Here is a 24,348-nt window from a genome sequence, read left to right as displayed (position 1 = left end):
TTCTATACAAATGTACTGTACACATTTCTGCTCACAACACACATACACATTGAATATGCACCTGTCAGGTTTCAGTATATCTAACAGCACAACTGTTCAGTGATTTAGAGGTGCACATCTGTACAACAGCTTATAGACAGTAGTACAACAGACACAAATCTCTCTCTCTCTCTCTCTCTCTCTCTCTCTCTTTCTCTCGCTCTTACTTTTACAAGCATACACACTGTATCATTAAAAAGGAGAGCTAAACATGTACTTTTTTTGGAACCATGGTAAAAGCTTTGTATATATGAAATGCAACAATGGTCAAAGATATTTCCCTGGGGGAAAAATGCAAATATTTACTTTCAACACTTCAACGCTTTTTGCTCCATTCTGTTTTAAGTCTTTTTAAATTTAGAATCAAGACCATATCCAACATTTCGGGTTTGGAACCCGAAACCTGATAACACAAAATTAGGCTCCACTAATAAAGGTACAATAGCCCTTGGCTTGGGGGATCAGTGGCGAAGTCACAAAACAGCTTTTCTAAGAAAACACACACACACCACCCAGGCCACTTTGTATTTGTGGGTCTCATCAAGTGAGCAATGTGTGGCTGCTTGAGCTGCTGTACTCATTGTGTGTGTGTGTGTGTGTGTGTGTGTGTGTCTGTGTGTGTGTGTGTGGTGAAAAGGGGTTGTGTGAGGGAGGCTTTTACCACCCTATGAGCACTCTGGCTGCTGATGTACTCTTTTCAGGTGACATCTGCACTAAACCTGCTGCTTACACACACACACACACACACACACACACACACACACTCATCGAGTGGCTATTATGTGAGTGATGTGAATGTGTGCTGACCTCAAAAGATTTCTGTTAAAGAGCTTCTGTAAAAGAAGGCAGAATTTGATATGTGTGGGTGAGAGAGAGAGAGAGATGTTGATGAAATTATGCATTATCTTTCATATAAAGATTGGCTATAATCCTGTGTTGCGCTAGAATATTTTGTTCTTCTATCGTGTAATTACAGTTTGATGATTTAAAAAAAAATAATTACTGCTGACATAAATAATTAGCGCTGCAGAAACACTAACACAGTGATGCCGTGTGGTATTGGTAAAAGTAGATCAGACACAGCAGTGCTGCAGGAGTTTTTAATCAGTGCATACTCGCACGCCATTCTATTAGATACACCTTGTTGGTCCAACTTGTGGATATTAAGCTCATTTGTTGCTGCACAGTTTGAGTTGGTCATCCTCTAGTCCTACATCAGTGGTCACAGGAATCTGGCCCCAGTCCAGCTGTGACTCTGAGAGGTTTAAAAACTCCAGCTTCATGGAAATCAGCAAGAGTCTTTATAAATACCCATGAAGCAGTTTTTAGGCAGTTTTTGTTCAGTTCTTACTGAGAGATACCGCCAAGATTCAGGGGATAAAAATGAACTTTTCAGGTCATCTTTTCTAGGTGAGACTCCAACACAGCTGGATATTTGTCTTTCTTTAACACTCCCTCCCACTAAACCTGTTCTATGACGCGGAATGTTAGAGCTGTAAAGCACCACCATGTGGTAGCAAATAGAAAAACACAGAGCAATACATTTCACCATCATGGTGTAAAAGAACCCTTAATTGCAGGTCCACAATCTGTGTGGTTCAAATGGTACATGACATTTACAACAGCATAGAAGATGAGAACTGAGAGAGAGAGAGAGAGAGAGAGAGAGAGAATGTTATATGTTGGTTATTACTGTGATTATTGCTGCTGTGTAAAGGCCATTTGCTGAGAGCTGTAGGGTCAGAGGTTTGAGATGAGTTCCATAATGGCAGTAATATCTGCTGTAATATCCCCAGCTTTCTCACCTCGGGCCTTGGGCTGATGTGAAATAGCAGGACTTGAGAAAAGTATCAGTATTAAATATAAGCTGTTCATTCCTGTACACTGACCCATTATAGAATGGCCCAGGGTGAACGAGGCGGGTTGACTGTTTGTCCATTCCCAATGTGTATGCTGTTATTGACTCTTCCAACACACACACACACAAAGAGAGAACATTCATTCCTGCTTACCTGGTATGCCCTTGAGGATTTATTTAGATCATTTAGGGTTTTTTAGTGTGCCAAGCAAACCACCGGCATTTCCTTTTAATTTTCCTTACAGACTTGTGTGTGTCTGTGTGTGTGGTTGTACAGATGCATAGATAGCTGTGTGAAAGACCATGGGTGTATGTACACACAGCAAAAGGACGACTATGTTAAACTGATCTCCATTCTACGCTCTCCTCCATGCTCTGGGAAATTAACTACCTCTGCTCTGATTGGTTCTGCCACTCAGCTGCCAGCTCACCCTGTTCTCTGCAACTCTGAGACAGCTGAGACAAGACTACAGGACTCCACTGAACTCAACTAATTGCTTTGTCTTATAGAGTCAGAGTCACTTTTTGCCTTGTGAACTAAACTTAAAACATGCTGTTTGTTTGTTTATTTATTTAGAAACTTAAATGTTGGATATGAGGTTATGACTGCATTGTCTGTCATATCTGATTGCACTTCCTTCATTTTAGAAAAAAAAAAAACAATTCCATTACACAGCCCTGTGCTGGGGAGCTTTGTGTCTCTAACCGAGCCTTGGGCACTGGGCATAGCAAACGTGGCCCTGTGTGCAGCTGCCCCAGAGCAAAAGATCCATTTCTTATTCGTATACATTTTATTCATTCATTCATTTTCTGTAACCACTTTTATCCAGTTCAGGGGCGAAGTGGGTCCAGAGCTTAACTGGAATTACTGGGAACAAGGCAGGAACACGGAGCCAGTCCATCACAGGGCAACAAATGCCATTATATTGCCCATAAACACTGAACAATGTTGTACATATTGGAACAGAACTAACTACTGACTCTGAATTATTATTGTAAGTCAAATCTGCCTAAATAAATTACATTAATCGACCATTAATAGTGGGTGGGCTCTATAATGTATCTATAATGTATAATGTAGCGCAGACTCGACCTCAATTTACAACCTGGAAGTTGCTGAATGAACAAAACTCAGTAGTGTAAACTGTATAGAGAAAATTCTGTCTAGGCTCTGTATAGAATCGATGGCAAATATTCTTGAGAGTATGCAAATATGAAGTCTCCATCTCTTAAGAGAAGGACTAAGAGACAATTGTGCGAGAGAGAGATAGATAGAGAGAGAGGGGGGGGGGTATATCTGAGATTAGAGACATGCATTAGGTCTCCCTCAATTTGTCTCTGTCAGCACTCCGTATGAAGCAGAGGAGAGAGAATACTGCCTCTTTCTGTCCTTTCTTCTTTCCTTCTTCTCCATCTGCTCATTATTCATTTCTTTTTCTGTCACCCACATGCCAAGAGCCTGAGGTGAACCCCTAATAAGGTTCTGAAACTCTGTTTCCCTATTGTCTTCACACACGCGCACACACATTTTCCAGCAGAGAAGCCAGGTTATGTCTTCATGTCAAGATAACAGTAGGCCTTGATCTTTACTCTTAGCCATGGCATTATCATGACAGGCAGCATCAGTCTGAGGATGGGCTGAGCTAATGATGTAAGCCAGCGCCGATGAATAATGGAATGGATAAAATGACACGTTATTTACCATGAAACATGGAAACAACACTAAAATATATTCTGGAAAGCTGTACATTGCTTCACTGTGCTTCTACTGAGTTTCAGGCTTTTTAAAATACAAATAATTGTAATAGACTTATGACAAAAAAAAAACTCATTACATGTTCAGACAATTCCAAATTTGAAAACCTTTAAGGGGACATACTATACATTTTCTACAAGTTAACACATTAGTCAAAACAACACAAGGATCAAACAACACACACACACGCACACGCACACACTCTTTATCTTCCATTGGAGCTCTTTTCTACAGCAGTTATACGTCAGTAAGTAGAGATCTCCCAGGCCTGTGTGTGACGTTTGGCTGGAATAATTAAATAAGATTATACTACTGACCAACCCTAGCATTAGGAAATCACTGTCAGTCTCTGTGACTCCAGGCTCTATTACTCTATTCCACACAGTCCACTTCAGTCCAGCAGTTTGGTGGACCGCTCTTCAAACCATGACCCTCTACATAAGACTCAATCAAACACTGCTCTGATTTTGGTTCATAGACACAGGTTTATGGGGATTATTGAACAAGCCAGTGCCCAGCAGCCTCTCACTTCCAAGGAGACCTTTGGGCAAACTCAGATCAAAAGGCCTGAGGCAGCTAGAATAAGATAAGGCAACACTTTACTGATTCAGAGGGAAATTGCAGAAGAGAAAGGTGCACACACATTTTGACCTCAGGATAGTACATGGCAGAAGTTTTAAAAAAAAAAGCATTACATTTAATGCATAGCCATTTAATATGTATGCATGATGCTTATGATGCATGTCGGTTAGTTCATGGCACAGCAGGTAGTGTCGTACCTGGAGGTTGTAGGTTCGAGTCCCACTCCAGGTGACTGGAGTGTCTGTGAGGAGTTTGGTGCGTTCTCCCAGTGTCCATGTGGGTTTCCTCCTGGTGCTCTGGTTTCCTCCCACTGTTCAAAAACACACGTTAGTAGGTGGACTGACTACTCAAAAGTGTCCATTGGTGTGTGTCGCCCCCTCCAGCATGTGTTCCCACCTTGTGCCTAGTGATTCCAGGTAGGCTCCGGACCAACCGTGACCCTGAACTGTATAAGCGGTTAGAGACAATGGAGGAATGAATGAATGTTTAGTATCCAATCAGAGGCATTGTACCAGATGTACCAAAAAGTACCAAGACAGAAAATGCAATGATGAAAGACTATAATCTATCTCAGGTGGTAGCTTTCATCTCATGTTTTCAGTGATTCATCTATCACAGGCCTGCCCAATCCTGGTTCCGCTCCAATTCTAATCAAACACAACTGATCCAGGTAACGAAGGCCTTCAGGGGCATTTGATTAGAGTGCCGTGTGTTGAATCTGAAATCTCCAGGGTGGTAGATCCCCAGGACTAAGAATGAATGGTCCTGATCTATCTTAAATTGTTGTTCCCTAGCCTAAATACTATAGCCAACAGATTTAAAGAGAAAACACAATCTTCATCTTAAAAAGAAGCACAGGAAGACTGAAATTTAAGGGTGTAATGTTTGTGTCTGTAAAAGGCCATAATACACCAATAAGATAGAGATGAATGGGATTTTCTGAAATTGGGTGTTACAGCAGACTAATAAATAAACGATGTTTGGCGCCATCTAGTGGTTATGTTTGGAGTCGTTGCTGAAGATTACGAGTGTCCTTTGTGTTGGTGTTTACAATCGCTAAGATCACTTTGTCCAATCTTCATTCACAATTAGAACAATATCTGTCAGTTGTGAACTATATCATTAACTATTTATGTTGTTTTCACAAAATATTCAGTAAATTAACATGTTTCTAAAATGTTTACATTTTCTGCACCCACAAGCTTTCCCAGTACCAAAACTATGGGTCTTTCTTGGCTCATTTACAAATGCTTGCACACAGCGCGTCAGAAATGAAAACCTAATGTTCAAAACCTTAAATACATATAAAACATCTACTTGTGGAACATCAGCCTCAGTTGAAAAGCTATACTGAAACTACTGATAAGCATTTCTGAATAAACAGGTCAATGACTAGTGATGGGAATTTCGGCTCTTTTGGCTCGGCTCTTCATAAAGAGCCGGCTCTTTCGGCTCCTAAATGGCTCTTTGTTTTACCACTTATTTCCACTGGTACAGAACAATATTACCTACATTTTACATGACTATATGGACGAAATATTATTGTTCAATATTAAAAATAATAAATAGTGTTGCAATGGCCAATTGTTTTTATGGCTGTCTTGTAATAACTCACTGATTGCACTCACACATTCAATTGTATAAATAACTGGATTTTTATTTAAACACCTTAATAAAAAATCACTTGTAAACTCTGAAGTATAGCCAGTGGGAATTGCCAAAATGTAGGTATTACAAAATAGTTTATTATTAAATATAAATGAAATAGTCATCCATTTCTGGATAATAAAATAAATAAATACTCTGCAAAGTGCAAAACAGCAGCATTCAATGGTAGTGATTAAAACAACCACAACTGTCAACAAACATTTAACTGATTTAACATTTTCTTCAACTATTTATTGGAAGGCAGATTGGCATTCAGGAAAACCAAGCGTCTCAGCTCGGAGGGTTTGAGCTTGCTCGTTGTTCTCTGATTGGTTGAATGACAAGCCTTAGAAAAAAATGGCTCGGTCTTAGACGGGAACCGGCTCTCATCGTTCACTTACAAGAGCCGGCTCTTTGAACCGGTTCGTTCGCGACTGACTTTGAGAAATTGAGTTGACACATTGAAAGTTGACACAGAGAAACTGACTTGACACATTGAGAAAGCTCTGATGTAGATTAATCACCTCTGATTCTAAACTCACTCTAAGACATAAGCTGGTGTTGAAGTGCTATCAATGACATGGACTCATTTAAAGGGGCTTTCTGGATTTAGTGGTCAGTGTGGGTATACAACATCATACACAAGCAAAGAGAGAGTGAGAGAAAAAAAAAAAAAAGAAAAAAATGTCTTGACCATGGAGAGCTTGAAAAAGGACTGTGCATTTTTGTATTGTTTTATTTTTCACACGTTGTGCATTTTCTTAATTGTAAATCGGGCTGGTTTTATCAAACTACACATTGTAGAAAAAGATTCAGATTGTTCACATGAACAGAAATTTGCAGATGCTACTATTTTTTTTTTTTTTTTTTTTCACCAAACAAGTCAGTGCAACATATTCACAGCAGATATACAGGGGTTGGACTATGAAACTGAAACACCTGTCATTTTAGTGTGGGAGGTTTCAGGGCTAAATTGAACCAGCCTGGTGGCCAATCTTCATTAATTGCACATTGCACCAGTAAGAGCAGAGTGTGAAGGTTCAGTTAGTAGAAGGTAAGAGCACAGTTTTGCTCAAAATATTGCAATGCACACAACATTATGGGTGACATACCAGAGTTCAAAAGAGGACAAATTGTTGGTGCACGTTTTGCTGGCGCATCTGTGACCAAGACAGCAAGTCTTTGTGATATATCAAGAGTGATAAAACCATGGCTGTCCAAATCACGGCAGAATTAAATGTGCACCTCAACTTTCCTGTTTCCACCAGAACTGTCCGTCAGGAGCTCCGCAGGGTTAATATACACGGCCGGGCTGCTATAGCCAAACCTTTGGTCACTCATGCCAATGCCAAACATCTGTTTCAATGGTGCAAGGAGTGCAAATCTTGGGCTGTGACCAATGTGAAACATGTATTGTTCTCTGATGAGTCCACCTTTACTGTTTTCCCCACACCTGGGAGAGTTACGGTGTGGAGAAGCCCCAAAGAAGCGTACAACCAAGACTGTTGCATGCCCAGAGTGAAGCATGGGGGTGGATCAGTTATGGTTTGGGCTGCCATATCATGGCATTCCCTTGGCCCAATACTTGTGCTAGATGGGCGCGTCACTGCCAAGGACTACCGAACCATTCTGGAGGACCATGTGCATGCAGTGGTTCAAACATTGTATCCTGAAGGTGGTGCCATGTATCAGGATGACAATGCACCAATACACACAGCAAGACTGGTGAAAGATTGGTCTGATGAACATGAAAGTGAAGTTGAACATCTCCCATGGCCTGCACTGTCACCAGATCTAAATATTATTGAGCCACTTTGGGGTGTTTTGAAAGAGCGAGTCAGGAAACGTTTTCCTCCACCAGCATCACGTAGTGACCTGGCCACTATCCTGCAAGAAGAATGGCTTAAAATCCCTCTGACCACTGTGCAGGACTTGTATATGTCATTCCCAAGACAAACTGACGCTGTATTGGCCGCAAAAGGAGGCCCTACACCAGTGGCGGATGCTGGTCTTTCAAGGAGGGGAAGCTCAAGCCCGGTGGAGGGGCTCAGCAGCACCCTCAATCGCCTCTGCCCTACACCATATTAATAAATTATTGTGGTCTAAAACCAGAGGTTTCAGTTTCATTGTCCAACCCCTGTAGTTACATTGAAGTGAACAAAATATGCTCACAAAAACCAGTAAACTGAAAAAGGAAATTACAGAAAAAAATATATAGAAAAAAAGAGGCAAGAAAAATAATTAGGCAGCATGTTGCCGCACAGCTGGGTCTGTCCACAACGCCTCGTCCACATCACAGGCAATATCTTTCCTTGCCAGACATTGAGGGAATGAGGGCCTTGAGTGCCTTATCCATCCCTGAATTGCACCCACATCAATTTCATCACATGCCTCTTCCATAGCCTGCACAAGAGGCTTGTGCACAAAGGGCTGCCGGTCGTATACCTTCCACCACCATGGCGAAAAGAACTCTTCTATGGGGTTCAGAAATGGTGAGTATGATGGGAGGTATTGCACGAGAAAGTGTGGGTTGTCAGCAAACCAGGTATGGACTGGGGCTGCATGATGAAAGCTCACATTGTCCCATACTACACCGTACCTGTTTCATAGATGGTCTGCATCATTCAGATGCTCTAGTGGTATGAGAATGTTGTGGCGTCTCTTCAGAAATGTGAGAATATGGGCTGTGTTGATTTGGTTTCGGCTGAGAATGCGAGCCATCGACTCGCTGAATGTTGTTGAATATGGTGGTTTCTTGGATGATGTGGCTTTGAATTTCTCATAATCTAACTTCATTTAAGTTTACAATGGCAGCTTTACATTTGGCCCCTTCCTCCAAAAACTTTCATTGATTATCTGCAACTGCTTCTCCATTTCAGGGTTGCGGTGGGCCTGGAGCCTACCTGGAGCCTGAATCATTGGGCACAAGGAAGGAACACACCCTGGAGGGTGCACCAGTCCTTCACAGGGCAACACACACACTCACACATTCACTCACACACTCACACGGACACTTCTGAGTCGCCAGTCCACCTACCAACATGTGGTTTTGGACCCACACAGACACGGGGAGAACACACCAAACTCCTCACAGACAATCACCCAGAGCAGGAACCCACAACCTCCAGGTCCCTACATGCAGCGCCACCGTGCCACCCTTTACAAAAACAAAAAGACTAAAATATAGGGCTTGGACAATGCAGCCTAAATATATTTCCCCCACAGTACAGTAAATTATACAGGAAACTTGTACAGTTAGTTTATGACATCAGCCATTCATGAAGTAAACAGGTTCCACCCAACTGATACACTATGACATTGGGTGTACTACATAGTGTGAAAGGAATTTTGGCTACATACCTGTACTGCAGTCTAAATGTCCGGATGACACCGCGATCCTGGACTGGATAAGTGGTTACAGACAATGAATAAATGAAAAGTTTATGATAATAGTATATATTAGATCATAAAACATGCAGCTTTAATGAAGATTCAAAAAAATGTACACATGAATAATTAGAACTATGTATGTGTTTCACAGTTCTTACTGTGTACGTGTTGGGGAGGTGTGACTGTGTATGAGTCGTAGAGTTGTGACTGTGTATGAATCATAGAGTTGTGACTGTGTATGAGTCGTAGAGTTCTGACTGTGTATGAATCATAGAGTTGTGACTGTGTATGAGTTGTAGAGTTGTGGATGTTTGTGTTGTAGAGTTGTGACTGTGTATGAGTCGTAGAGTTGTGACTGTGTATGAATCGTAGAATTGTGACTGTGTATGAGTCGTAGAGTTCTGACTGTGTATGAGTTGAAGAGTTGTGAATGTTTGTGTTGTAGAATTGTGACTGTGTATGAGTCGTAGAGTTGGGAATGTTTGTGTTGTAGAGTTGTGACTGTGTATGTGTCATAGAGTTGTGACTGTGTATGAGTCGTAGAGTTGTGACTGTGTATGAGTCGTAGAGTTCTGACTGTGTATGAATCATAGAGTTGTGACTGTGTATGAGTCGTAGAGTTGTGACTGTGTATGAGTCGTAGAATTGTGACTGTATGAATCATAGAGTTGTGACTGTGTATGAGTCGCAGAGTTGTGACTGTATGAGTTGTAGAGTTGTGAATGTTTGTGTTGTAGAGTTGTGAATGTTTGTGTTGTAGAGCTGTGACTGTGTATGAGTTGTAGAGTTGTGAATGTTTGTGTTGTAGAGTTGTGACTGTGTATGAGTTGTAGAGTTGTGAATGTTTGTATTGTAGAGTTGTGAATGTTTGTGTTGTAGAGATGTGAGTGTGTATGAGTCGTGGAGTTCTGACTGTGTATGAGTCGTAGAGTTGTCACTGTGTATGAGTTGTAGAGTTGTGAATGTTTGTGTTGTAGAGTTGTGACTGTGTATGAGTCATAGAGTTGTGACTGTGTATGAGTCGCAGAGTTGTGACTGTATGAGTCGTAGAGTTCTGACTGTGTATGAATCATAGGATTGTGTATGAGTTGTAGAGTTGTGAATGCTTGTGTTGTAGAGTTGACAGTGTATGAGTTGTAGAGTTGTGACTGTGTATGAGTCGTAGAGTTCTGACTGTGTATGAGTCGTAGAGTTCTGACTGTATGAATAATAGAGTTGTGACTGTGTATGAGTTGTAGAGTTGTGAATGTTTGTGTTGTAGAGTTGTGAATGTTTGTGTTGTAGAGTTGTGACTGTGTATGAGTTGTAGAGTTGTGAATATTTGTGTTGTAGAGTTGTGACTGTGTATGAGTTGTAGAGTTCTGACTGTATATGAGTCGTAGAGTTGTGACTGTGTATGAGTTGTAGAGTTGTGAATGTTTGTGTTGTAGAGTTGTGACTGTGTATGAGTTGTAGAGTTCTGACTGTATATGAGTCGTAGAGTTGTGACTGTGTATGAGTTGTAGAGTTGTGAATGTTTGTGTTGTAGAGTTGTGACTGTGTATGAGTTGTAGAGTTGTGACTGTGTATGAGTTGTAGAGTTGTGAATGTGTATAAGTCGTAGAGTTGTGACTGTGTATGAATCATAGAGTTGTGACTGTGTATGAGTCGTAGAGTTGTGACTGTGTATGAGTTGTAGAGTTGTGACTGTGTATGAGTCGTAGAGTTGTGACTGTGTATGAGTCGTAGAGTTGTGACTGTGTATGAGTTGTAGAGTTGTGACTGTGTATGAGTCGTAGAGTTGTGACTGTGTATTAGTCGTAGAGTTCTGACTGTGTATGAATCATAGAGTTGTGACTGTGTATGAGTCGTAGAACTGTGACTGTGTATGAATCATAGAGTTGTGACTGTGTATGAGTCGCAGAGTTGTGACTGTATGAGTCGTAGAGTTCTGACTGTGTATGAATCATAGAATTGTGATTGTGTATGAGTTGTAAAGTTGTGAATGTTTGTGTTGTAGAGTTGACTGTGTATGAGTTGTAGAGTTGTGACTGTGTATGAGTCGTAGAGTTGTGACTGTGTATGAGTCGTAGAGTTCTGACTGTGTATGAATCATAGAGTTGTGACTGTGTATGCGTTGTAGAGTTGTGAATGTTTGTGTTGTAGAGTTGACTGTGTATGAGTTGTAGAGTTGTGACTGTGTATGAGTTATAGAGTTGTGACTGTGTATGAGTCGTAGAGTTCTGACTGTGTATGAGTTGTAGAGTTGTGAATGTTTGTGTTGTGGAGTTGTGGCTGTGTATGAGTTGTAGAGTTGTGAATGTTTGTGTTGTAGAGTTGTGACTGTGTATGAGTTGTAGAGTTGTGAATGTTTGTGTTGTAGAGTTGTGAATGTTTGTGTTGTATAGTTGTGACTGTGTATGAGTTGTAGAGTTATGAATGTTTGTGTTGTAGAGTTGTGGCTATGTATGAGTTGTAGAGTTGTGAATGTTTGTGTTGTAGAGTTGTGACTGTGTATGAGTTGTAGAGTTGTGAATGTTTGTGTTGTATAGTTGTGACTGTATGAATTGTAGAGTTGTGAATGTTTGTGTTGTAGAGTTGTGACTGTGTATGAGTTGTAGAGTTGTGAATGTTTGTGTTGTAGAGTTGTGACTGTGTATGAGTTGTAGAGTTATGAATGTTTGTGTTGTAGAGTTGTGGCTGTGTATGAGTTGTAGAGTTGTGAATGTTTGTGTTGTAGAGTTGTGACTGTGTATGAGTTGTAGAGTTGTGAATGTTTGTGTTGTAGAGTTGTGACTGTGTGTGAGTTGTAGAGTTGTGAATGTTTGTGTTGTAGAGTTGTGACTGTGTATGAGTTGTAGAGTTGTGAATGTTTGTGTTGTAGAGTTGTGAATATTTGTGTTGTATAGTTGTGACTGTGTATGAATTGTAGAGTTGTGAATGTTTGTGTTGTAGAGTTGTGACTGTGTATGAGTTGTAGAGTTGTGAATGTTTGTATTGTAGAGTTGTGAATGTTTGTGTTGTAGAGATGTGACTGTGTATGAGATGTAGAGTGGTAAAAGTATATAAGTAGTGTATAGTTTTGACTCTGCTTAGTTGTTGTGTATTTGTGATTGTGTTTAGATGTTCTGTGGTTGTAGCTGTGTACATGTCTGGCAGAGCTGAGGGAATGGCAGAGATGAGGGAATGCAAGGGGCAGGGGACATCAGAACTTTAGACATAGTAAAAGGTAGCTGACCACAGATGACTGAAAACCCTCGTATTTGGTGACTTTTGGGTGGTGGGAAGATCGCAAAATGTTGAAAGGCATGAAAAATTTTCTGGATGTTACTCTGTTCTTGCTCCATAGTTTGGTAACCGACACAATTTTTGCACAGGTGCAGCAAGTTACATTACTTAAGGTGGAACAGATTTGAATTTCAGGGGCCCATAGCCAACTTTGCGTAAAAGTACACACATGCCTAGTGTGCTACAAAATTAAACAGCTTGACTTGTAATTCTGAGTTAATTCAAACAGTGAAAAGCTTGCAGGTGAATTCAACAAGCTACTATTGGCTTCTTACTCAAACCTACCATTTCACCCTAATGGAACAACTATGTAATATTATTTTCTTGAAATTGCTGTAAACACATTGTGATACTCCACTGACCTGCAATAAGGAGAGCAGAGGGTCTGTCATTGCTACTCTGGGCTCAGCACTGCACTATGTAACTTTGGAAGAGGGTAGGAAACCACACCACACACCTGACTTCATTGCAGTTTTTCATTCATTCATTCATTCATTCATTCATTATCTGTAACCGCTTATCCAATTCAGGGTCGTGGTCAGTGCAGTTTTTTCATTCATTCATTCATTTTCTGTAACCGCTTATCGCAGTGGGTCCAGAGCCTGCCTGGAATCATTGGGCACAAGGTGGGAATACACCCTGGTGGGGGTGCCAGTCCTTCACAGGGCAACACAGACACACACACGGACACTTTTGAGTCGCCAATCCACCTACCAACGTGTGTTTTTGGACTGTGGGAGGAAACCAAAGCACCCAGAGGAAACCCACGCAAGACACGGGGAGAACACACCAAACTCCTCTCAGACAGTCACCCGGAGTGGGGAATTGAACCCACAACCTCCAGGTCCCTGGAGCTGTGTGACTGCGACACTACATGCTGCGCCACCGTTAAAAATTAATTACACTAGGGGGAGCTCCAGGAGTAAAACCCCAAATATTACATTTGGATCCTATATAAGATGAAAAAAGCAAACTCCTGGCGATGCATGTCTTTGGGTTGGATCTTCTGAAGCAGCGCTATGGGAGGGGTGAGTTTGCTTTGTTGTGAGAACGGTCATTCTCTAGAATCGTAGACAGTGCTCTTAAAGAGTCCTGCCTTATGAATTCTGTGGTATGAGCAACTATTTGACATATTCTGATTGGCCAACAGTATTACAACCTGTAATTAAAATATGAGATTAAAATATAAAAACATTTCACACTATGTAACCTCGTTTTTTCAGACAGGGATGTTTTGTTTAACAGATGGGCGGAAAAGGAGTTTAGGAGCGAGCCATTTTTGGTAACCCTTGTTATTCTTGTGATGTATTACCTTTGTTCACCACTAGATGGAGTCCTAACAATGTTGTGAGATTGGTCGGAAATAGTGCTGAGCCGCGAGCAGTGTGTGAACCTCAGTAATAAGGAGTTGTGCTTGTTTGGGAAGCAGTTTCAGTGATTAATGGATTCAAATTAATTTTAGTTGAATATATAGTTCATGTTACCTACACGCACCCCTTGTCTTTTTACGGTGAACTGTGTCTTAACCACAAAACTACATGAGTATGTTCATGTTCATCAGGTTTTAGTGAACAGGTGGCAGAATTCCAAAAAAAGCTTAAAAACATTTTCTCGGCTTCAGCTTTTAATAACTGGGCCTCGTTATTTATTATCTTCCATTAAAACAGGATTATCTGAGACTATTAATCGTTATTTTTAATTCTGCACACTGTTCACACGGAGCACAGTTATGAACTGACTCTCTCTCAGTCTGATGGTGTTTGGCTGCAGATAAACTAGGGGACACCTGAAGCGGAGGGAAATGCACACTTTGTTAATATCCCTGTCCCACGTTACCGTTGTCTACAGTGTAAGATAAAAGTCTGCATGGAATTCATTTCAGTAAACGTTTTTTCTTGTAATAATTAACTAATTTTATAAGATTTTAGTACGTGTTAGACTTACATTTACTGTGCAGGTGGGGCCGATGATGTTTAAGAATAGCTAACATAATAACAACAACAATAACAATAATAATAGTAATGATAATAATTATTCCCATTTAAAACCCAACGTCTTTAACAATTATCACAGTTTCCTCTAAATCGTTGTTAAAACCATTTCTGATAAAGAAAATATAAAGTTTCTCCTTTAGGTCTGTGGAAAATGACTGAACCTGGAGGATCTTTTCTTTCTTACTTTCTTTCTTTTATTTACTCACTCATTAGTTAATTTAGTTATATACGGCCTTGAATCAGTATCAGACAGAATCAGACAGATCAGTACAAAAGAATTAAGACCTAAATAAAGAAAATATATTTAAACAGTCTCTCTCTCTCTATACTATTTATATATATAATAAATAAATTATAAAATGAATTAATAGGTAATAATAATAATAATAATAATAATTATTATTATATATAATATTATTATATATAATAATAATAATAATTATATATAATAATAATATTATATATAATAATATTATAAAGTTGATATATGTCAACAGTGTAATTTATCAACTGATGCACTTGACAAAAAATAACAACAATAATAATAATAATAATAATAATAATTATTATTATTATTATTATTGTTGTTATTTTTTGTCAAGTGCATCAGTTGATAAATTACACTGTTGACATATATCAACTTTATTACTGAACTAACTCAGTAAGTTAACTAGATAAGTCTCATGCTGTATCTAAGAAAGGACTGAACTGCAGCAGTTCCACCACCGCTGATTACAGCGTAAAGAGTCTTAACTCCAGCAGTAAATAATATCAGAGAGCGGCTCTCCTGTCGCTACAGGCTGAACTCTCCGGCTCTGACGTGTGAAATCATTTAAACTCTGCAAACCTTTAGATGAATGCCAGGTTTTTTTTTGTTGGAAAAAAAATAAAAATTAAAAATTAAACACTTAATGGGGCACGCCGTATTCTCCCGCTCATTGCAGTCCATACATTCTATTTGCTGAGTTTAAATGTTTCATAAAGTTTCCCAGTCCACATTGGGTCTTCTTCTTTCCCGATATGTTCAGTTTAGCAAATAACTTAAACAGCAGGCCTGCATTAACGTGTTCAGAAGTGTGTTCTCTGTGGAGGAACGTCTTTTCACAAAGCGTCATTAGGAGTGACCAGACAGTTGCATACAGCGGTGTGAGAAGTGTTTCGGGTGTAAACTCAAAGTTTTATTCTGAGATAACTTTTTGCCCTCTGCACGGTAACCTCGCCCCCTCACCCGGATCTCCGTTCTGATTGGTCGTTCCCTTCGTGCAACGCCCCTATTATAAACCTCTCCAGGCCCAGAGCGGGTGGAGAAGCGCATGCCACATGCACTTTGCTGGTCCGCGCGCACTGAATACCGGAGCCCGGGTCCCGCTGCTGCTGCGCGAACGCGCGCGCGCCCACACCGCCGTGTCCATGAACTCGATGATGGAGGCGCAGCTGCAGCACGCGGCGCCCCCGCATCCGCACCATCATCCTCACCATCATCATCATCCTCATCATCATCACCCAATGCACAAGAGCGCGCAAGATGCCGCGGAGGTGGCAGCGTATTGTGACGGCTTCAGCTACCACCAGCAACAGCAGCAACAACAGCAGCATCACGTGACGCCCTACGGCCTGAGCGAGTATGCGCCCGCCGCGAGCCCCTATCTATGGCTGAACGGGCCCACCGCTACACCTCCGCCGCCCCCTACAGCCGCCGCTTCTTCCTTCCTGCACGCGGGCGCCGGACCTGGCGCGCCTCTCGTGCCCGCCTACGGCGCTCACAGGCCGTACCTGAGCGGGGGCGCGAGCGCCGGCGGGGGTGCGCCCGAGCTTGGCTGGCTGTCCGTGGCCAGTCACGAGGAGCTGCTGAAGCTCGTGCGCCCTCCGTACTCGTACTCGGCGCTGATCGCCATGGCCATCCAGAGCGCGCGCGACAAACGCCTCACGCTCAGCCAGATCTACCAGTATGTGGCGGACAACTTTCCCTTCTACAAGAGGAGCAAGGCGGGCTGGCAGAACTCCATCCGACACAACCTCTCCCTCAACGACTGCTTCAAGAAGGTCCCGCGCGACGAGGACGACCCAGGTGAGAGCGCGAGCACTGCGCGCTTGTTTGTGTATTCAGACTATCCTCGTCCGTCCAGCGCTGCACCCAGACTCACGTACAGTGAAGCACACGAACATGATACAACGAACGATACATTAATAATACAACAACAACTCAATTAACATCAATAGGACACGGCTCTGTTAGGGGAACTGTTAAAGGTTCTGTAATGGGTTCTATCATGGCTCTTTAAAGAGGTCCACAATTAATACTATAATGGTTTCTCTTATGGGTTCTGTAAAGGTTTCTATATGTAGTTCTCTAAAAGGTCATGTCTAAAGGGTTCTATAAATGGATAAATAATGGGTTCCATATTGGTCTCTGTAAAGAGGTACATGATGGGATCTGTAAATTTTATTTCACAAAATAGGCTGTATGTGAGCTGTAGTCATAACAAATACTTCCTTAAAAATGATAGTTCTACAAGGGCTCTTTATTAATGCAAATGGTTTTCTATAGGACCCTGAACACCTTTTATTGTTACAATGTCAAGCTTGTAATAATTTGATCATGAAAAAGGTTCTTTGAGTGTTCATATAGAACTATTTCCTTTAATAAAGGACCCTTGTAGAACTATTATTTTTAACTGTGTATGTCTTTTTTTCTTTCTTAAAATAGTGTATTGTTCTATCTTTTGGTCATTAATTTTGTTGGTATGTTTGATCTGACCTGTATATCATATCTTTAGTCTTAGAGACAGAAAAGCACTCAGACCTTGATGTAAAGAATATTTCCTTCTTATTTTAGTAAATCATAATAACAGCAATAGCAACAGTAATAACAGTATTTTTAATTTTATAGCACTGTTTATGTTTTTATTAGGCTATTTGTTTATTTTGATGGATTGTTTGAGTGAGTAATGGATTGGCTAATTGTTCCATTGATTGATTTCCTGAAGGAAAGGGGAATTACTGGACACTGGACCCAAACTGTGAGAAGATGTTTGACAACGGGAACTTCAGGCGTAAGCGGAAGCGGCGCTCCGACTCTGCAGGTGTGTGTAAGTCAGAGGCTGGTGGGTATGGGGGGTCGATAGGGGGCTCCGTTTCTCCCCCAGCGCGCCCCTCCTCTCCCACTGAAGCAGATGCCGCTGCTGCTGCAGAGAGTTCACGTGGCTCTTCTGCTCCCTGCCTCGCAGGCTTCTTCAGCACAGTGGCTGGACTCACCTCTTCATCCTCCCCCTCCTCCTCTTCCTCCTCAACGCTCAGACTTGGACTCCTCAGTGAGCTGTCAAGTCGCAACATCAGTGCTTATCAGCACGAGCAAACGCCTGCACCCACACCTGAGCAGCATGAAGGTGCACACGCAGCCAGGAGCGGGCACCATGGGGCCTTCACAGCTGGAGCGCAGAGTGCAGGACACTTCAGTGGACACTTTTACAACAGCTTCAGTGTCAACAGTCTGATCTACCCGCGCGAGGGCACAGAGCTATGATACCTCAGCATGCAGAGGGGCCTTACTTCCATCACAGTGAACAGAGTGGAGATAGAGACCAGGGGACACCAGTCCAGACCGAGGGTTAGTGAGGGTCAGTGTCAAGCACAATGAGGTGTTTCCTCTTCAAACAGACTACAGCTGATTAACAACAGACTGCTGTGTGTGATTGAAAAAGGTGTGTTTGAGCTGTTCAGTCACCAAGACGTGCTGGACACTGACCCTTCATGTTGACTGGACACCACTGGTGCACCACTGATTTACAGCAGCACACTCTTTAAAATAAGGGCTCTTCAGTGGTTTTTGGCTTGGATATATAGTAAAGTATAGTTGTTGAGAACTGCTGCTTTATGTGGTTCTTAAACCTTTTAAAACACTTTTTTTCATTTTCACGTCATTTACTTTAATGCATCTTTAAAATACAGTTCACTCAGTGTTTTGGATCCAGAAGACATGTTCTGGTATCTTTAGTTTTAGGTGTGAATGTGTGTTCCAGACAGAAAGATCACCTCTCAGTGAATTTTCACATGGAAAAATATGTGCATTGTCTTTTCTGTACATTTATATATCTTTCAGCACAAATAATGTATAATACATGAGCACAGCTACAAGCCATTCAGTTAACACTAGTGGTGGCAAGGACTCTGCTAATGTATTATATTTTATTCCTTTGGAACTGACACGTTTTATTTAGTGCATACCTAATTTAAACATAGTGTCCCTTCATCACACAGCAAAGGAAATCCATAGTAAGGAATGTTTTAATATAATATCCGAGCATAGATGGCCAATTTTAGGGAATTTGTACAATGGCTTACCAGTAAGAAACGCAGAACACCCAATCAAACTCATCAGCTCTTTACCAAGCTCTTCTAGATCTGAAGTGAGTGTGTTAGAGCAGAGAAACAATAAAAAGTGCAGCTCCACTGCTCTAAACTGAAAGATGCTGGTGATGTTGAACAGATGGAACCGCCTCTGATTCCCTCTGTGTCTCCACTCTGTTCTGGTGTATGTTATTGTTTGTAAATTTTATACAGTTATTTTTAAACTATTTATATTAAATTATGTATTTTTACATTCCTGTTTTAGAAGAGAAAATCTATATTTTCTATTGGGATTATAGTAAGTTATAAAAAGAAAATCAGTTCCTCGTTCTTACAAATAAATGTTCGTAGTGTGGCCTTGGATTTGCAGGATTGCTATAGTGCCTTCATGGATGGTTCTGTAAGTTTTTTTCTGCTCTCATTCTCATTTAGAAATCTTTAACACTGAAGAACCATCCATTAAAAACAGGATTTTCCATACCACACATTTTCATCCACTCAAACCACATTCTAACACCTTTCTTTGCAACTTTATTTTTAAGAGTGTCAGGTTATAAGTGCCAGTAATTCCGCTGATCTCCAGCTTCAGGTTAGCAGTGATTATCCACTTATTTAACTGCAAAGAATTTAATCCCTTTTAAAGAAAATGACTTTAAAATGCCTTCTCTTAATATTTCATAATTCTTTGTATCATTTGCTTATTATGTTTATGTGTGTAGTTTCTCTGACATTTTGTACTTTTCATAAATTTAAAACATTTTTAAACATAGGAAGTTTACCAACTGCAGTTCTTAGGTGTTTTTGTCTTCTCATTTCAGTTATAAAAATCTTACTCTGCAGTCCTGCTATTCATAAATATCCCAAATACAGAAACACACCTTTAATAAATAAGTGACATTATCATTTTCAACTTTTAATTAAACTGGATCAGAATTTTATTTGGGATGGAGGGGCAACTTAAAAAAAAATCCGTTCATTTTTTTAATGAACAAACACTAATATAAAACTTATATTGAATCGCACACACACACACACACACACACACACACACACACACACACACACACACATATATATATAAAGCAATATTCATTTAAAAAAATATTTTAATATGAAATATTGTTATATGTTCATCTACTGTTCCATGTTACATCTGAGAGCCTTTCTTATGATACATTCCTCATGAAATAGTTTAACACAGTGTAAAATACAGATATTCGTAGCGTGTAGAAGAATGGAGATACAAGTTTCTAATTGGACTGTGCTGATGGATGAACAATAACAGTTTCCCACCTGCATGATTTCAAGCAACAACTCTCCTGCTGGTTACACCTTGTAGGCATAATTGCATAATAAGCACTTAAGACGATTCATAACTAGCTTTAAAGACCACGTTTATAAGAACATCAAAATTGCTTTAATGTATAATTTAATTATTGAGAATCTTTTGTTTTAGAGCACAATTAGTTTATTATGTAATATAAGGTTTAACCTCGTTGAATCAGGTGGTATATAATGTTCTATGACAGATGAAAGAACAATGAGTTCAGCAGAAATATAAATACGTTTATGGCCTTATGTATCTAATTATATTTTGCCAAATATAGTGGTACTTGATTTTAGATGTAGGGGTGTATAGACAGACAGATGGAGTGGAAGCTTGGATTAATTAAGTTTAACCTCAATTAAAATGTACATTTAAACAAACTTATTTATGTTAAATACTGATGTCATCTTCCTCTTGTTAAAGAACTTAAATTTAGTGTGATCTCAATCACACTTTCATCCCCTTCGTTCTCCCGGTCTGCATAATCAGATATGAGGACAGGCCATACTCGGCTTATGTAATAATGATTATTTTGGTGAGGTCCTGTGGGCCATTTTTGGTAGATTGAGCTTGTGATCCAGTGTGTGAAGGGGTCAGTCTGTTGTACACAAGGAGACAGAAAGGGAGATGTATTCTCTGGTGTAGGGCCAAGCCCTCAGCACGGATAGCATGGCTGAAGCTTTCAGTCTTATTACAGAGAACCACAGAAACAATGCGATTATTGTTCTGTGTCTGTCATGCCAACCCTCATGTACCAAAGCAGCCAGGCTATGGAGAGAGAGAGAGAGAGAGAGAGAGAGAGAGAGAGAGAGAGAGAGAGAGAGAGAGGAGATAGAAATAAAGGGGTTACCTTCCTCCTTTTGTCTTGCCTCCTTTAGGACTGTTTGCTTAAATGCTGGGAAGAACCCAACTGGTGGTTTGGAGATTAGGAGAAAACTCCCAGTAAGAAATTCCCTGAACCAGGAGGGCAGTGCCACCCAGGAGTCAGCGAAGAAGTGCAGGGTTCGAGAGAGAGAGAGGGGGGAAGGGAGAGAGGGAGAGAGAGAGAGAGAGAGAGAGAGAGAGAGAGAGAGAGATTGATTCACAAAGGCACTGTCTAACATTTACCTCACAGGAAGACTCTCCTCAAAGTAAGGATTACACAGTGGAATATCCCCATCATTACTCGTCTGCCCCCACCCCGGCTTTGTGAAGTGCTAACACACTGAGAGAGTTGGGCACAACCTAACAATTTTAGGTTTTGGTAAATAACTTGAAAAACGTTTCAGCAAGATGTTTTTTTAAACACATATTTTTACAAATAAAATGACCTATTCTGCTCAGAGAGCCAAGAGTTACAATGTTACAACTTACACCTCTGATAGAGCTCACAGAACAGTAAGAGGTACTAGTTAAACCAGGTAAAATGAGGCTACATATATTTAATTTTGTGATTAGTCTGTTAGCTTTTGTGTTAAGTTGTCCTTGGCGTCCCTCTTAACAGGACTACTTCACTGACTTGTGAACATGTATCATCACTAACAACATACATGGTGGTCCAAAGTAAAAAGAAAAAAAAAATTATATACATGTAAGACTGAATAAAATATTGCTATAAACATCTGCATTAATATAAATATGATTACTTTAAAATGTATATAAACATATGTGAGCAAGGGGTGGATGGGTAATTTTATCATTCTTGGATCAAATTGAATGTTTTTTCTTGAAAAAAAAATGCTATGAAAATTTACACATGATCTATCACCAAGAGTCTTGAAAATGAGCAAAAGCATGTGCTGTTTGAACCAAATTTAACTACACATATTAAATTTAACTATGCATATTTCATTTTACACACAGCATTTTACAGTCATGGCAATATTACCCTTTGGCATTAAAATCCACCAGTTCTCTTCCAACAGCAACTGAAATAGTGTTAAAATACTGAAAAATAATGTCAGCAAAATATTGTAATTTCAGAAAAGAATATGTTATTATAAACAATTTTTACAGCTTAATTAATAAGTGATGTAGTATAAGTAATAGTAATGGTTCATTGAAACATCTCATCATCTATGAATTGATAGCATAGGGGCCTCTTTTTCCATTGAGTCTCTGGTCCCCTGCCAAATGTGAAGTCCTCAATTAGCACAGTTCAGAGTTGGCCAGCAAGAATGACCTTCAGCACCTATTTTAGTGTTTACCCCATTCTTAGCGGTCAAAGGCCTGCCCCGCAGAGACCCTGAGGTCCTCTCTACAATTTTCATAAACCCAGAAGGTCAGAACATTACATACAGACCAGTCACTATAGTCTTCCACGTGATTTACCGGACACAGACAATTAGTGGACATCCATGTGTTGAGACAAATTGAGATGCTTGAACATTTATTCTATGTATTTGTTTTTCATATTCTGAAAATACATAATTCATACTAGAGTTGCAAATTTAGAATATTTTATTTTGATACCATTGATAATTAATGTCACTTTATTCAATAATACAGTCATACAGAGGAAACCGAAATAGTATCCATAAAGTATTGGGTAATTCATTTAATTTTAATCATGACTTTTCAAACAATGCATTCTGGATATTTATTTTATAGGTTACGTTTGCTCACACCAATTAAAAACCTACTCCATAACAGTTTCTAAAAATACAATAAAACTGAAATCTGTTACTTGTTGATTCACTTCAACTTTCATTTAACTGACAACTGGACAATGTATAGGTTTTCAATGACCAACTTATTTGATAAATATAAACTTAGAAATCGTTACTTGCAACACACTCAAAAACTGTGAGAGAGGCATTTTACCACTGGGTCACACCACTACTAATTGTTGCCTGATTTGCAAGTGGAACGTTTTGTCCATTCTTGCTGTATACGAGACTTGAGCCACTCAACAGTCTGTGGTCATCATTGTCTGTTTCTCAGTTCCTCAATTCTTTGAAATCCTGCGCAAGAACATGGTCTTGGAATTGATTGACAATTCTCTCACCACGTTTAGCACAAAGTGCTGAACCACGAACCGTCCATCCTTGCAAACATGAATCCTTTGGTGGGATGCTCCCTTTATGCTCAGTCTTAAAGACCTCACCTGTTACCATTTAAACTGCTAACTCTGGAAACTTCCAGAACATTTTCAGTCTTATGTTGCCTCTGTCCTAAATTTTTGATATACAGAATACAAATAGGTTTGTCAGAGATCAGTGAAAATGTTTTCTTTGTAAATTGATCAGTTAAATATAGTATGTTCAAGCAATTTAACAAATCCAGAAATTTTTTTTTGTTTTTATGTTGCATTTGCATTTTTGTTTGCATTTTTAGAAAGTATCCCCATTTTTCTGGAAATGGGTTTTTATGTTATGTAGGGAATAATTTACATGTCTGTTCCTATTTTTGAACACATCAAAACATTAATTCATTCATTATCTATAACCACTTATCCACACCCTGGAGGGGGCACAAGTCTTTCACAGAGCGACACACACTCACACATTCACTCACACACTCTATTCACACACACACTATGGACACTTTTAAGTCGCCAATCCACCTACCACTGTGTGTTTTTGGACTGTGGGAGGAAACTGGAGCATCCGGAGGAAACTCAGACAGTCACCTGGAGAGGGTCCCTGGAGCTGTGTGACAGCGACACTACCTGAGGCGCCACCTTGCTGCCCTCACATCTAAATGTTTTTTATTCATTCTTCTGTAACCCCTTATCCAATTCAGATATGTGGTGGGTCCAGAGCCTTCTCAGAAGCACCGGGCACAATGTGGGAACTCATTCATCATCATTTGTACTGGCTGGGATAAGTTGGTCACTGACAGAATGTCAGAATATAAGAGAAGACTTGTGAAAATACTCTAAGATCAGTTTATAATTGCAGACTTTTTGTGAGAGATTTTAAATATTTTGGTTCAAACAGAAAGCTGATTGTACTGATGTAAGACTCTGTGTTCTCAGGTCTTATGTGAATATCATTCACTCTAACACTGTCAAACCTTTTATGGTGGAGTGTGTGAAGTCAAATGTGTGTGGTGTTGGATGCAGCACAGAGATGCTCCTCCAGTCTGCTGGAAGCGAGCTGCTACACGTTTGAGAGGAGGGAAATATGAGAGCTGTGGAGTGAGTGATAAAGGGCTGTAA

At 40.2% G+C, this 24,348-nt stretch overlaps 1 protein-coding gene across 1 annotated transcript; it reads left to right on the top strand.

The window, feature by feature from the left end:
* Window positions 1-15,943: 15,943 nt before the first annotated feature.
* On the top strand, window positions 15,944-18,056 carry foxi2 (forkhead box I2). Its single transcript, XM_066680024.1, has 2 exons — window positions 15,944-16,601; window positions 17,521-18,056. Exons 1-2 carry the CDS (start codon window positions 15,944-15,946, stop codon window positions 18,054-18,056), a joined length of 1,194 nt encoding a protein of 397 aa, XP_066536121.1.
* Window positions 18,057-24,348: the final 6,292 nt, after the last annotated feature.

Source organism: Hoplias malabaricus, chromosome 8 (assembly GCF_029633855.1).
Source record: "Hoplias malabaricus isolate fHopMal1 chromosome 8, fHopMal1.hap1, whole genome shotgun sequence".
In the NCBI taxonomy this organism is placed as follows: domain Eukaryota; kingdom Metazoa; phylum Chordata; class Actinopteri; order Characiformes; family Erythrinidae; genus Hoplias; species Hoplias malabaricus.
The sequence above is the reverse complement of the archived record's forward strand: the minus strand, read 5'-3'. Positions and strand labels throughout refer to the sequence as shown.

Bases quoted from the DNA above. Each gene is read 5' to 3' on its own strand.
- foxi2 (XM_066680024.1), top strand. From the start codon at position 15,944: ATGAACTCGATGATGGAGGCGCAGCTGCAGCACGCGGCGCCCCCGCAT. The intron at 16,602-17,520 runs GTGAGAGCGCGA...GATTTCCTGAAG, and splicing joins GCGCGACGAGGACGACCCAG to GAAAGGGGAATTACTGGACA.